The sequence below is a fragment of the Oncorhynchus mykiss genome, chromosome 9 (genome assembly GCF_013265735.2).
Source record: "Oncorhynchus mykiss isolate Arlee chromosome 9, USDA_OmykA_1.1, whole genome shotgun sequence".
Taxonomy (NCBI): Eukaryota; Metazoa; Chordata; class Actinopteri; order Salmoniformes; family Salmonidae; genus Oncorhynchus; species Oncorhynchus mykiss.
This window is the reverse complement of record NC_048573.1, coordinates 22,108,457-22,122,714: the sequence shown is the minus strand read 5'-3', so window position 1 is coordinate 22,122,714 and position 14,258 is coordinate 22,108,457. Positions and strand designations below refer to the sequence as shown.

At 41.2% G+C, this 14,258-nt stretch overlaps 1 protein-coding gene across 39 annotated transcripts in view; it reads right to left on the bottom strand.

Annotated features, from left to right (window-relative positions):
• Positions 1-14,258, bottom strand: part of LOC110531736 (receptor-type tyrosine-protein phosphatase delta) — a 595,272-nt gene that overhangs the window by 67,589 nt on the left and 513,425 nt on the right. For 18 of the 39 annotated variants that reach the window (XM_036987567.1, XM_021615095.2, XM_036987574.1 and 15 more), the window contains 10 exons: positions 14,137-14,154; positions 12,006-12,116; positions 10,474-10,485; positions 7,466-7,735; positions 5,855-6,436; positions 5,121-5,266; positions 4,860-5,004; positions 2,782-3,087; positions 1,730-1,923; positions 326-352 (listed from right to left, as the gene is read on the bottom strand). In XM_036987567.1, the coding sequence (XP_036843462.1) occupies positions 326-352; positions 1,730-1,923; positions 2,782-3,087; positions 4,860-5,004; positions 5,121-5,266; positions 5,855-6,436; positions 7,466-7,735; positions 10,474-10,485; positions 12,006-12,116; positions 14,137-14,154 (1,811 nt within the window). The remainder of the gene's footprint in view (positions 1-325; positions 353-1,729; positions 1,924-2,781; positions 3,088-4,859; positions 5,005-5,120; positions 5,267-5,854; positions 6,437-7,465; positions 7,736-10,473; positions 10,486-12,005; positions 12,117-14,136; positions 14,155-14,258) is intronic. The other 21 variants (XM_036987585.1, XM_036987586.1, XM_021615121.2 and 18 more) reach the window with 10 other exon arrangements.

The window sequence follows — 14,258 nt, the reverse complement described above, 5'->3', positions numbered from 1 at the left end:
TGATGTGATTGGCTCTGCAATAAACTAGGTTCCCCAATCAAAAAGCTTGCTTATTATAATCAAAAATGCTAAGAAACTATGCATAGCCTCGTACTATTGAATATGGATTCCTGCTAGTCATGCCATTCCACTTCAATTTACAAGTACAAAACAAGTAGTGTATGTTTTGTCTTTTTGTCTTAGCGGGATTCAGAGGAGTCAGGAGGTGATGTGAGGTTCATAACAATCAAAAGCAAGGGGAGGTCATGAACAGAGGAGACAGAGCATGCAGGGGAACGAAGGAGGAACGGGATTAACACTGTATCAGGTCTCTGTATCTACTCACATGTTCAGTTGAGTCATCATATTCCCACTGATTACGATTTGAGATGAGTGGAAACAAGAAACAAAACAAAACAAAGACTAAGTACAGAGTCACCGGTCACTAGTAAGATAGTAGAGACTAGAAAGAGTTGTTGAGTAGTTGCCACAGACAAGACACATACTGTATATCATACTGACTGATGATTTTACCCTTAAGAGATGTCATTCACTGACTGACCCGCAATAAGTTCTTGATTATGTTCGTTCCATTGAATTTACAGATGTGTGATCCATTGGATCTAAATTAAGGCCCCAAAGCTCCTGTGATTGTCTCAACCAGATATTGAGAGTAACATAGGAGGAGTCACATACTGTGTAGGTCTATTCATAGACATGTGTAGACAATGTTTATTTTATCATAGACATACTCAATGGGTTTCAAAAGGTCCTGAGAACAATTATACTGAACAAAAATATTAACGTGTTGATCCCATGTTTCATGAGCTGAAATAAATATCCCAGAAATGTTCCATACGCACAACAAGCTTATTTCACACAAAGTTTGTGCACAAATTTGTTTACATCCCTGTTAGTGAGCATTTCTCATTTGCCAAGGTAATCCATCCACCTAACAGGTGTGACATGTCAAGAAGCTGATTAAACGGCATGATCATTACACAGGTGCACCTTGTGCTGGGGACAACGTAAGGTCACTCTAAAATGTGCAGTTTTCACACAACACAATGCCACAGATGTCTCAAGTTTTGAGGGAGTGTGCAATTGGCATGCTGACTGCAGGAATGTCCACAGTGAATTCAATGACAGTTTATGGTAGAGGAACTGTCTCCAACATCGTTTTAGAGAATTTGGCAGTACGTCCAACTGGCCTCACAACCGCGACCACATGTAACCATGCCAGCCTAGGACCTCCACATCTGGCTTCTTCACCTACGGGATCGTAGGTTTTTCTGTCTATAATAAAGCCCTTTTCGACGTGAAAAACTCTGATTGGCTGGGCCTGGCTCCCCAGTGGGTGGACCTGGATCCCAAATGCGTGGGCATATGCCCTCCTAGGGCCACCCATGGCTGTGCTCCTGCCCAGTCATGTGAAATCCATAGATTAGTGCCTAATGAATTTATTTCAGTTGACGGATTTCCTTATATGAACTGTAACTCAGTAAAATTGTTGAAATTGTTGCATGTTTCGTTAATATTTTTGTTCAGTATTATTTGTGTCATAAGGTTTAACCATATCATAAAAATGTGTGGTTTTAACATCACTTTATACTGCTTAGTAGCATATCCTTTATGTAATTTTACCCTGGCAGGAGTGACTCTTATCCTCTGCTATCCTTGTGTCAACTAACGTCTCAAGGCGAGAGGATGTGCGAGTTTGGAGAGGGAAGCGGAGGAGGAGGGTGCTTACCTGCGCATCCTCGATCAAGATGTCCTTGATGCCTGGCTGTCCCATGGGTTCCCCATTAACCATCCTGACATAGTGCACCTGGTACCCTCGAATCTGCCCGTGCTGCTTGGTGGGCATCGGCGAGCGCCAGATCACTTTAATTGATGTGGAGTTGACAGCCTCCACCTCGACTTTACGAGGTGGGCCGCTGGGAACTGGAGGAACACCATGGGATAAAAGAAAGAAGGTCAAGATTATAGAGGACCCCTTCTCCCCGTTTTAATTCCTGTCCAACTCCAAAGAGCAAAATGCTGAGGTGAAAAAATCTAGAAAAGGGGAACGAGCATACTGCAACAAGCACTGTATGACATCAATATTTCAACAACGGCACGGGAAAAGAAAAACAAACCCAAAAACAGGTCTGACAACTGACCTAATCTGGAAACATCAAAAAAATGGAAGTAGTGGATTAAAAACATGGAATAAAAATGTGTTTGTCAAAATAGAAAAGAGCCAAAGGGAATGCTTCAAAAGTTTGAAGCACCCTGCAAGAATTTTGGCTATGAAGCGTGAAGAAAAAATGAAATTGAAAAAAATATTGTTGTTTTAGGCCATTAAAAATATACCTTCCAAAGTGTGTCCTTTTCACTGTCCATAACTTGCCATTCAGTCAAGTTTATAAAAAAAAGTTAAAACTAAAAGTTTTTTTCTCATAAAAAAGTGAAAAAATGACAGTTTGGGACTGGAAGTCAAAAGGCCTGAAGTGCTTCCGTGCAGGAGAAAAATGCCATACCATATGTTGAAATTGAGTAAAAGCATAAAAGGATAAAGGCTGAAAAATACTGACAAAAAAGTTAATTGAGATTTACAAAAAAGTCAGCCGCAGTCTGTTTAGTAGAAAAAACAAAGTTGCATGAGAGTTAGGAGTCAGCTTTGTTAGAAACAGGAGGAAGAAGCAGGGAGGGACGCTAGGTCAGAGGGACTGTAGATGCTGTTAGACAGTATCTAAAGGGGGTTAGAGGTTAGAGGGAGGACTGGATTTGCAACAGGGCAGCGGTTTCAGAAAAACATACCATCCTCCTCGGTGCGAATAAGTTGTGGTAAACTTTCAGGTCCTTCACCGACATCTGTGTGAGCAGTCACTGTCACACGGTATTCGGTCCATTTTTCCATGTTTTCCAAGAGGTACTGGGCGCTTTCGGGAGGGATGTCGGATATTTGTCGGATGGTGGTGTCCTCCCCTTCAGTGGCAGCGTATTGGATGGCATACTTGGTTATGATCCCATTCTGTAACTCCGTAGGGGGCGGCCGCCAACTTACCAGGATATTGGTGGAGCTGGGGCTAGAGCACTTCACATCCTGAGGTGGGGCTGAGGGCTCTGATTGGAGGAGTGGATTTGAGGACGAGCAGGGTTTTGTTTGATTGGATCAACCATTTCAGTTGGGGTGTTGTTTTATTTTGTTTGTTTCGAGGGGTTTCACAGGTAGGTTGAAGTATTTTGGGGTTGGGATGATGGTGGTGGAAACGAACAAACAAAAAAAAAAAGGGAAAGGGAAAATAAATATGACACAAAATGAGGACGAACCACAAGGACTGAAACAATGTTTGCAAAGAAATGGTATCAAAGGTCAATGAGGTTTCCCAAATTAACACGAGACAAAAGGCAAAGACAAAAGACTAACACTTTTTAAAACAAGGTCAACTCAATAAATAAAATCACAAACACTGAGGATGTATGGATGGGGTTGTCATGAGATAATAGAACACCTTCCATATATGTAACCTACCTTTGTAAATAATACCTTACATATTCTTTCCTAAAAGCTGTTATCAGTATAGGGCTTCATATCTTGGATTTATAAGCATGACTAAAACTCACATTTAATATAAACGTATCCAATTACTGCTCAGTAAAAGTTCACTGGATCACATAAAATCCAAATAAAATCAAACAAATATCAAACATTGGGCAAGCAGTTACCACGAATCCAAAAACATAAAGGTTGATGCTTCAACTCTAGCAAAGTGTAAAAAGTTGTATTGGTCACCAACCTTTCCGAAGCCTGTTGGTTTGTGGTAAAAGCCTGACTGTACAGCAGAGAACTTCCCAAGGAGATATGAATGACTTTTCAAAGTCTCAATGCAGACATCTTTTCTTGGTACCTCCCATCGAGTTTGGACTTTTTGAACTTAATACCTACCTGTTCTCTGTTCTCTTGTTTGTCTTACACAGACCTCGGGTTTATTTTAAATATCTAAATGCACTATGTTTTTGTCCTTAGCTTTCAATTTGGTGCCTTGACAAATTGGTCAATACTTTAGTAATTTCAATAAACCGGAGGGCTTATTGTGTGTAAAATAAGGTAATTCTCTATCGTCAGTGATACTACTTGCTTTTGAGCTTTCTACAGTACTTGTAGTCTATCCAATTTTGTATTTGATTCTTTTGTTAAGGGGTTGGCATCACCAATGATTAATTATACTGAGAAAGGGAAACTCCACTGACCTCCAGATAAAAGGTGCAGAATTGTATTTCCATAGAAAGCTCAGTCTCAATACGCAAATATTCTGACGTGGCTGACACGCAAAGTCAAGAGACAAGGCTTTTAATAGTGGGATAACATGCCCTTCCCCTAATCAAAACTGTCAGACAGTCAGACAAAGAGAAAATTGAAATTGAAATGAATAATTCACATATCTATTATTGGCCTTAGTTGGGATGTTTTGCACATCAAAGGTGTTGAAGAGGAGTAGCTTCTGTAGAAAGTGTGACCTTGTCAGTTGACTTCACAGGAGAGCCCTGGTGAACGCTGTCCATGCAGCTATTTGAAAGTGAATAGGTGCATGGTCAGGTTCCAAACACCCCGTTTCAGCTCCAATCGCTGCAGAACCTGTCAATTTTCAAAGTCACCCACCTCTTTTGATTACATACATTTTTTTATTAAAAGTCATCCACCTCTTTCAATGACATTTACTTTGTATCATGTCATGAACATGTTTTTGGCAAAAGGTTGTGGAATTAGCATTTGCAATTCTAAATTGGCAAAGGTAGATGCGTTTGAAAATTGATTTGATTTTTCTCTCTCCAAGGTGTTTCCACATCCAGTGGTAAACTGTCTGGCCAGAGATTAGATATGGAAGAGGACCTACGTGTTTGAGGGGTTTCTGCAGAGATCTCGTTGGTGTAGGCTCCGATACCATGCTTACTGCGCGCGGCTAGCTGGAAAGTATAAGTAGTGAAGGGTTTCAAGTCCTTCAGCAGGTATGTGGTGGTTGGTTCAAAGCTGATTCGTTTCTGTTGAGATAATGGTATCTCATCAGATCAGAACATAAGAAAAAGGTATACCATTGGGTGTAAGATACATTGGGCCAGTATAGCTAGCCATATATTGAATATGAGAAACCAGTTACCTCCTCCTTGTCGTCCCCCTTCTTGTACAGAAGTTCATATCCCATGATTTGATTGTCTTGTCCGGTCTGTGCAGGGGCTATCCACGATAGTAGTATACTTGTTTCGGATTTGGCTTCCCCTTTGAAGTCGGTCGGTTGAGAGGGGACTGGGAAAGCAATACAAATACACATTTGGTCCACTACACCAATGCTACTCATTGTCACTTCCATCGTATCTCTGCTAAAACATATTTGACGAGTGCTGCTGCTGGTACTGCTGTGGCTACTTTTACTAATAATAACATTGGTAGTAACCTGTTATTAATACATGATTTCTATTACCTGTTATTGCTACTATTGCTTTATATATTTGAATGAAGTAAACAAGGCCCCAATCTTGTTTATTAAACTGTGATTTCTGTCATTCAGAATGGCAAATTAAAAAGGAAATTGCTTGGCACTCAAGAGCCAAAAGAGATTTGAAGTGTTTACAGCTGTGGTCAAAGATGAGGAGACTTTTATCTGACTAACAGGACAGAGTGAGTGAAGTGTTTTCCCAGAAAGACACTTAGCTGTCGAATTAGCCTGTTGATACTCTCCATTGCAGAGTTGGTGCTTGTTTACTCATAACTCAAACATTGCAGAGCTTCAGCTCCTACAATAATGTATCGACTAGCTCACATACAGTTAATGCTATTGTCCATGCTTTGGTCCAAACAAAATCACACAAAAAGCCGGCTACACACAGATCTTACCCCCCGTCTTGGCAATGATCTGGAGATCTGCAGACAGAGGTCCATCGCCCACCGACGTGTAGGCCAGGACCTTAATGTAATAGGTCTTGTTAGGGATGAGGCCTTGAATAGTGAGGAAGTTTGACCCACGCACTATCTGCTTCTCCCACAAGTTGACGTGCTGGGCAGAGTCCATGGTGTAGTACACACGGTAGCCCATAATCTGCCCATTGGCCTCCTCTGGTTCGTCCCAGTGGATGATGGCTGTGGTGGCACTGAGCATACGACCCCTGACCTGCCTGGGCGCCGTGCTAGGTGCCTGCTCGGCCGTCTTGGCTTCGATGCCATCGCTGGGCGGCCCACGCCCGATGTTGTTTACCGCCACCACTCGGAACTCGTAGTCCGAGTAGGGACTGAGGCCGCCCACGCTGTATCGAGTGGTGGCCACGCCGTCGATCTCCTTGTATGTGTCCTCTGAGATCTTGGACTTGTGCTGGATGATGTAGTAGGAGACTGGCTCAGGGTTGCCTGAGTCCCATGTCAGCGTGATGCTGGTGGCCGTGCGCTCCGTCACCAAGGGAATGCCGGGCGGCTTGGGCAATGCTGGAATAACAAACAAATACGATATGATTTAAAATATGCATGCTCAATATACATGGTTAATCTACAAATAACTATAATGTACAAATAACAGTTGTGGGCCAAACACTAGGCTAAATTCCTGTGGAATAACACCGCTATTTATTTGTTATAAAGAAGAGAATATTGGTGACTTATTGGTGACTTATCCAAGGAAAACGGGATAACCTCAAGTGAAACTTATAATAACTAACAATAGACAGAAGCCTTGAACATTTCATATGAATTCCTCAGGCATTATCAAATTTCCACGAATAGGCTGGCTGTGCAACGATAACAATAATAGCATTCCTACCCTTCATACTGTAGATTTATTTTCAGACTGTACATTATAAAAGGACATATTTGTTTTAACCTTGCCTTACTTATTAGTATGCCACGTCAGTGCATTATAACCATATTTGAACTATTGTAAAACTGATAAAGGGCCAAAAGTCCTGGAAGCCTCCCAAGTACAACAAAAGACGTGCTTTTCTCTGCTGTTACACCGGTGGCATGAATTGAAAGACATGAGAGCGATGGATTGTCGTTATATGCCACCTCTAATCTCTCTCTCTAGTATGCAGCGGAGGAGATATGATTACACTCCGATAAGAACCCTGCCTTCTGAGAAGACCAAACAATACCCACTGTGCACGCATGCAAGCACACACACACAGGGTTCTTTAGCTGTCATCAGGTCGAACCCTTTTGGGTTCCATGTAGAAACCTCCATGGAATTGTGGAAGGGTTCTACATGGAACCCCAAACGGTTCTACCTGCAACCAACATGGGTTCTTCAAAATGTTCTCTCACGGGGACAGCCAAAGAAAACACTTTTTGGGGGGGGGGGTAGAGCTTTGGTGTTTAACTCCCCTGGTTGAAAGATAACCCTTTCACTGACTCTCAATCTAGAATCTAATGCACTGAGGCTGATGTCAACACATCCCAGGCTTTAGGAACCCTCCTTCTGAGGCCAACAAAACATGACAGGAAGAAGTAAACAGGTGCTACCTTTCACCGTGATCTGCGCCACCGCCTCAATAACCCCGAGAGTGGACATGGCTACGCAGGTATAGTTGTTAGACTGGCGGACGTCAGTGAGTTCCAAAACGTTTCGCCCTATGGGCATGTCGTCCTCGGGCGTCAGGTCTTCGGCTCCCAGCATCCATTTGACGTAGGGCATGGGGGAGCCCACAGCCACACAGGTGATGTTGACGCTGCCTCCAGGCATGATCTCATTGTCCGTAGGCGGGATGGAGAACCGTGGGGGCACCCGTCGCACTACAGAAGACAGAGGGTAGGGGTAACAACTCATACAAGCTGCACAAGGCCAAGGTTTCCCATCAACGGCCGAGAAAAAAAGAAACTCATAAGTTATATACAAGGATAACAAATATATTTACAACTTGCCAGAAATTTTACTTTTATATCTAATGTAATATATTTAGACATGGATCTTTTATTCTGTGATGGTTGGATGGAGAGTAAAACACACAGTTTCACACACAACTGGGTCCAGGCCTAGCAGGGCTCAGTGATGGGACTAGCTACGGACTAACAATCACAAACACCATGCATAAATGATACCATTCATACAGATATGAAGAGAACAGCACAGAGGAACTGGAGGGTCGACAGCATGCCAGAGTGAAGTGATCAAGAGAACAACTTCAATGCTGCGTTCTTCCAGTTGATGTGGCGTAAATGTGCCGCGTCACATTCTCACATCACACATACAGATGCTCCGTGGTGGAGACACATCCAACTATGGTACAAGTACATGGAATATGGTGCAACTCTGCTTCTCAGATCAAAAAAGTGGATACACGTTCCAAAATAACCACGTTCGAAGTAGAAACTAAAACCAAATCAAAATTTGAAACCGATCCAAAAACAAATTGATTGAAAATAAATGATGCAGCACTATGCACATGGAAAGATACAAGGCCGGGCCTGTCGTGGGGGCTTGGACTCTCTGTCATGCAAATGGGAAGATACAAGGCCGGGCCTGTCATGGGGGCTTGGGCTCTCTGTCATGCACACAAGCACATAGCTGGCTTGGAAAGGCCACCATGGTTGGGAATGGGAAGGAGAGAGGAGGATTGAGAGGTAAAATAAATAGTAACACAGACATACAAAAAACAGATATCAAACATGGGGAGGGTGCCTAGGGTTAGGCTGGCAGCTTTGGGTTGCACGGAAATAAACACGACTGGCTATTATTAAGATAGAGTTGCCAGGGCAGGACGAATGGACAGCGTCACTGAACAGATATGGGGAGGTGCTACAGTGTGACAGGAGAGGACAGGGAGAGGCAAAGGAGTCATCTTAACACAAATCACAATGTTTTCTGAGGTTTGACTTAGGTAGTTAACCACACATGATTCAAACACACCATATAAGGTAAGAGGATTTAAGGGACAGGGACTGGAGAAGGGGTAGAATAATACAGGAACTGGGTTTGGATTTTAATACATTTCTAAGGAGGAATGATATTAAAGGAACAAAGTCAGTGTTACTGCTTATAGTACTCAGAATGAAGGCCCCAATAGACCAATCTCCTTGGATACTCAGAGACGTAATGGTGGGAGTATTTGGGGAATGTTGTTTGCTCTTCCATGCGCCTTGGAAAGATGAATCACTCTGGTGCTTTGGCGGTGAACCTCGGTGATACTAATAAAGAGTGAAACACTCCCATCTTCCCAATCACTTTTAATTAAAATTAAACAAGCTTCTCTCTCGAATATGGGGCACAAAGATGAGCCTTGACTAATGTAATGGCAAGAGCCATTGGATTTTCTCGCTGTATGTGGCCATTAATATACATTAACATGATGTGATGTAAAACTGAGCGTTAGCTAAAATAGCATTTTTTGCTAATAGCATTGTTGGCTAATAGCATTGTTTGCTAACGCTGCAAGCCTGAATCTACATGTAGCATTACCGAACGTGTTCAACCGCATTCACATTTCATACAGCACATTCTGCTAAGCAGATTGTTCCTCTCCAGAGAGAAGGAATTTCAGAGAACTCCTTGCATTATTAAATACAACTTATAACTCGCTTAATATTTAATTAATATCCAATTGGATCACAATCCACCAAGACATAATATTATCATACTCATTTGAATATCATTACATTTGTCAAGTCTTGCGCCTATTGCTACAAATACATTATGCTTTCATCTCACAAGGCTATGCTACCTTAACAGCTGAGAGCTAGACCTCGCCACTGACTATAACAAAGGAGAATTTAAATATATATATATTTCTCTGACACTATGACGAAGAGCAATAGAGGGAACATTTTCATCCAGTCTTAGTTAGTCAAATGGCTGCTCAGTGGGAATTCTTTGCTCATTTTCATGTGCCTAGGCAGGCCGCAGAGTGTGGCAGCGCTTCATTCCAGGAGCCTGTAGTTATAGAGGACACCCTTCCTGCTCCGGTGCTGCGGCTCAAGTTGGCGCTGTGCTTTTTTGTGCCGCCTGCCGTTGTCACGGCGTTGACCTGAGTTACCAAGCAGGAACACTAACAAGCTACGGACACCGAGGGGCGGGGGCAAAGGGTAGGGGTGAGGCTGAGAACAGAGGTGGGGGGGGGGGGGGGGGGGGGGGATCTCTAGCTTGAGCATAAACAGGTCACCATGCAAATACTCCCGAAGATGCAAATATTATCCCACACCCTCCCACCACACTAAAGCTGCACTACCCCTTCCATTACATGCACCACTTTTTGGACAGTCAAGCATCGTAGCCAAGACCAAGGGAATTCCTCATGGAAAAAAATGTACTGAGCAACTAAGCAGAAACAATAATAATACAAGGCTATAAATAATAATGAACCAAGGAGAGAACAAAACGAGAGAGAAAAATGGCACGCAGGTGCAACTACTGTACATTCACTTCATTTGTATTCTTGAGACTTTGAGATTTTTAAATTTTTTTAAACGGTTGCAATAAATGAGTTTCTTTAGTTTCAGTTTTTGTAAGGCGGTATAAAAGTAAAAAAAACACCAACCTTCTCGCAGCTCTGAGGGATGTAGGGGGTTTGATGCAGAACACAATGAAATGAGGAAAGGAGAAGAAAACAAGGGAAACACAGAGAGAGTAAAAAGGCCATGTTCAAGGCGTTCAAAATGCTACTGTGAAGGACGTCCTGTCACATGGGGACAGGGAGTCCGCTGCATCGCCCTCATACCCTGGTTTAGAGGCTTAACTAGTACCACTTCAACATGTTAAGCATTTTGAGGGTTGAAATAATTTGCTATGTTTAGCATATAATACAATCCTATCCCAGTCATGTGGTTGGCTTGTATCGAGTGCTAAGGATGAACATATATGTGCTATGTGTAGGTTGGGTTTTACATACAAATGTTCTGCATGTTGAAAATGTGAGCGATGCAAAAAGTCCTAATATGATATCCAGAAAGATATCGCTGTTCAATTTGGTCAATATCCACTTTCACTTTGTTCCACCCAATAAAGTATCTGTTAACTCATCATTATTCAGTATTCTAAGTATTGTCATTGACTGTGATTTAAATGAATGATCTGTGATGATACTGCAAACCACAAGACTCGAACAGAATTAGAGATAGTTTTTAAAGAAAAATAGCTACAGCTGGCAATTAAAATATTCATATTAAATTCATGAAAAACGATTTTACTTAAAATAATAATAATATCCAATGGTGTTCAAAGATTGATATAAATATGTAACAATGGCCTTAATCTTATCAGTAAACACAATAATATTATTACAATGGACTTAAACTATGTAATGTGACTTTCACATCGAAGGCCGAACCTCAAGACAGTTCATGATAATTGGAACAAAGATTTGTGATAGCTCAAGAAGGTGCTATGAAGGCCACAATAGAGTGTTACCTTTCAAGGAAGTATCACTTATAAGAAAATCAGCAAATAAATGTATGCTATCACCATTAACTTAAACATTTAAATTGTTGCAAAAAAATAGCTGAAAAATCTACATTTATCTGATACCTACATACAATCACTATTAAATATAATCTCAGCACTTTTAAAACTGTATTGACAAAGAGTTAAAGGTGTCCTTCCAATGTTGCTCAAAAGAGAAAAAAGAAAAGAAACAGATCAGAGAGGATCTGCTACTATGAACAGTGGGGATTGGTGGAGGGATTGTCCACCCGTTTCCCCTCAAGGTACATTTGGGAGTAAAAGGCAATTAGTAGGTAAAACACACCAAGCAGTCAAGTCATTGGAGTTAGATAGGAAAAATAACAGAAAAACAGAAAACAGAACACACAGGTTCAAATCAGTGCAGGTAGGTCAAATAGAACAAAAGAGCCATACTTACAAGTACATCACTGGACACGGACATTTGGACTGGATCACTAACTCCAATACCCCAAATTACCCCGTTTTGAACACCCATCTCACCAGTTGTACAATAATATACCATACCAAATACCACTTTAATGTTTTCTTCTATTTATTTTTTCTTATCAGAATGTGGGTAACCTGCTTCCAAAGGAGAATACCGTTGTTGTTTTGTTGTCACTTTCCTACCTCTGACATATAGATTGGCGGGGGCAGAATAACGGGTTCCATCGTTGTTGGTGGCGACGCACTCGTACTTCCCCTGGTCGGACTCTTCGCTCTGCTCAATCTGGAGGGCGCCTGCGCGGGAATAGAAGGTAGGTGCCGGACACCATTGGTTTAGTGTCAGCCATTTTTAATATAGTTAACAAACTTTTTATTTTATTTTTTAAACTTGCTTGACTGGTCAGGGGCCAAAATGTTATTGAAGCCCCCTCACTCCTAGACTTGCTCTTTTTATGAATCCATGAGGGTACATCGTAAAATCGGCTACCATTGTAACTAGCGTAGAGGGATTGTTTTTTGTATCTGTAGGGATCATTTGCACAGAGGATAGTTTACTTCACCATTGACCAACACAACCTTATTTGTTTCGCAAATAGTCATTCTTCTTGTAACTTGACAGTTTTCCCCTAACATTACCCCAGCCTGATATATCAAATGTGTGACATCTTTATTACATATTTTCTGTAATTATAAAAAGACTAGTGTATTACATCAATCATGGATAGTTTTAGTCAGATAGCTTTACTATCAGGCCTACAGAAATCTTAGGGGAACAAATAAACATTTAACAAGCATGGAAAAATATTTAACATTTAACATTTACCTCATTGTTGACATCAGAGGATAAAAACCAACCTACATACATGTTGCAGGGTCTAAAAAGGCACTCAACTTTAATACCAGTGTGAAAATATGTCATAGTATAGCTCGACTTTGAGGGATAGGGGCAAGCCCTGCAATGTACAACATTTCACCGGACTGTCAATATGGGGATGAGTGAAACTGCTTCAAGGAAGCATGGATCAAACAAAAGAGGTTTACAGTATACAAAAGCAGCATAACAAGGGAGGACAATTAAAAAATTAATTTGGGTATGAATTTTAGCATATTCAATCACAGATCTAATATAAATCAAATAAATTTAGGACTTCCTCTAGTCAAGGTCGGTTAGAAAAATGCAGCACTTACAAAAAAAATGGAGAAAAAAAATGCTGCTGAGATATGTGAAAAAATACTCATCATAATATCGTATTACCAATATATCACCCTCTGTCACAAAATGTTTGACATGCAGATCTTGTCCAAAGAGCAAGAAATGTATGTCGGCACAACTTACAACCTTTTGACAACCCTTAGCTGAAAAATAAAATGCAATTGTATTAGAAGACAAAATTCAAAATGGTGGCCTTGATCCGACAAGAAGGCAACCAACCACTGCGTTAGCTTGTGAAAGCTACAAAAGACACCCATAAAAATCCACCAATGGGATCCGCAGTGTGGTGTCATATGACCAGGGGAAAAATGGCTTATGCATCAATCACTCTCCAATTCCCAAACGGCAAAAATGGACCCGCCAGGTCCTCGCCAGACTCAACTGTTTGCCTTCCCCCAAACCCTGAAGAATAAAAAAACGTCAAAAAGTAAAATAGCCTTCAAACCCAAGAAAAGTAAGAAAAATAGGTGAAAGAGGAAAAAAGCACCCGTAGAAACTTTATCAAAAAAGTAGTTGTTTGGGCTTTTTTTTACACAAGGTACAGGAGAGGAAAGCAAATAGAATAAATAAAAAAAGGCTTGCAAAGATAGAAAGAATTCTTTGGGAGAAAAAAGCAGAGTAAAGGAAATGTTGTCTTCAGCATGCCTGCGTGATTCCACAGCATCTGTGCATAATTTTAGTGCTGAACAAGAGCAGCTAAGGGGGAAAAATGTTTGGTTGTTTTAGTTGGACAAAAAGAGGGACACATGAGCGCTATGGCCAAAAAGAAAACAAAAAAATGAAAGAACAATTAGAGTTTGAAAAAAAAGTTGTCATTGGATATGCTTCTTTGAGCCGGAGCAAGCATATCACAACTGAGTTTTTTGAAAAAAGGCTCTTCAAATCAAAATTCAAAGGAGGAAATAAAGCATAGACAAAAAATGGAGATTGGATGGAGTCAACAGAACAGGACAAATAAGAAGGAAGGTCGATAATGGGAACAAAATGGGATTTGGAGTCGGGAAACAGGACAAAAATGAAGGCGGACGGGCGGATGGATGGGGCGACAGCAAGAATGAATTTGTTTTGTTCATTCTGTGAACATCAGTTCAGCACTCTTACCTCTTATTGGTGTACCACCTGGGTGGATAATATGAATGCAAATAAGATTAGAAAGAAGAATCATTAGTAGGAGAAGATACAGGCTGGGGGCTTTGGAAGAAGAATCAAATTAGACTTAACAG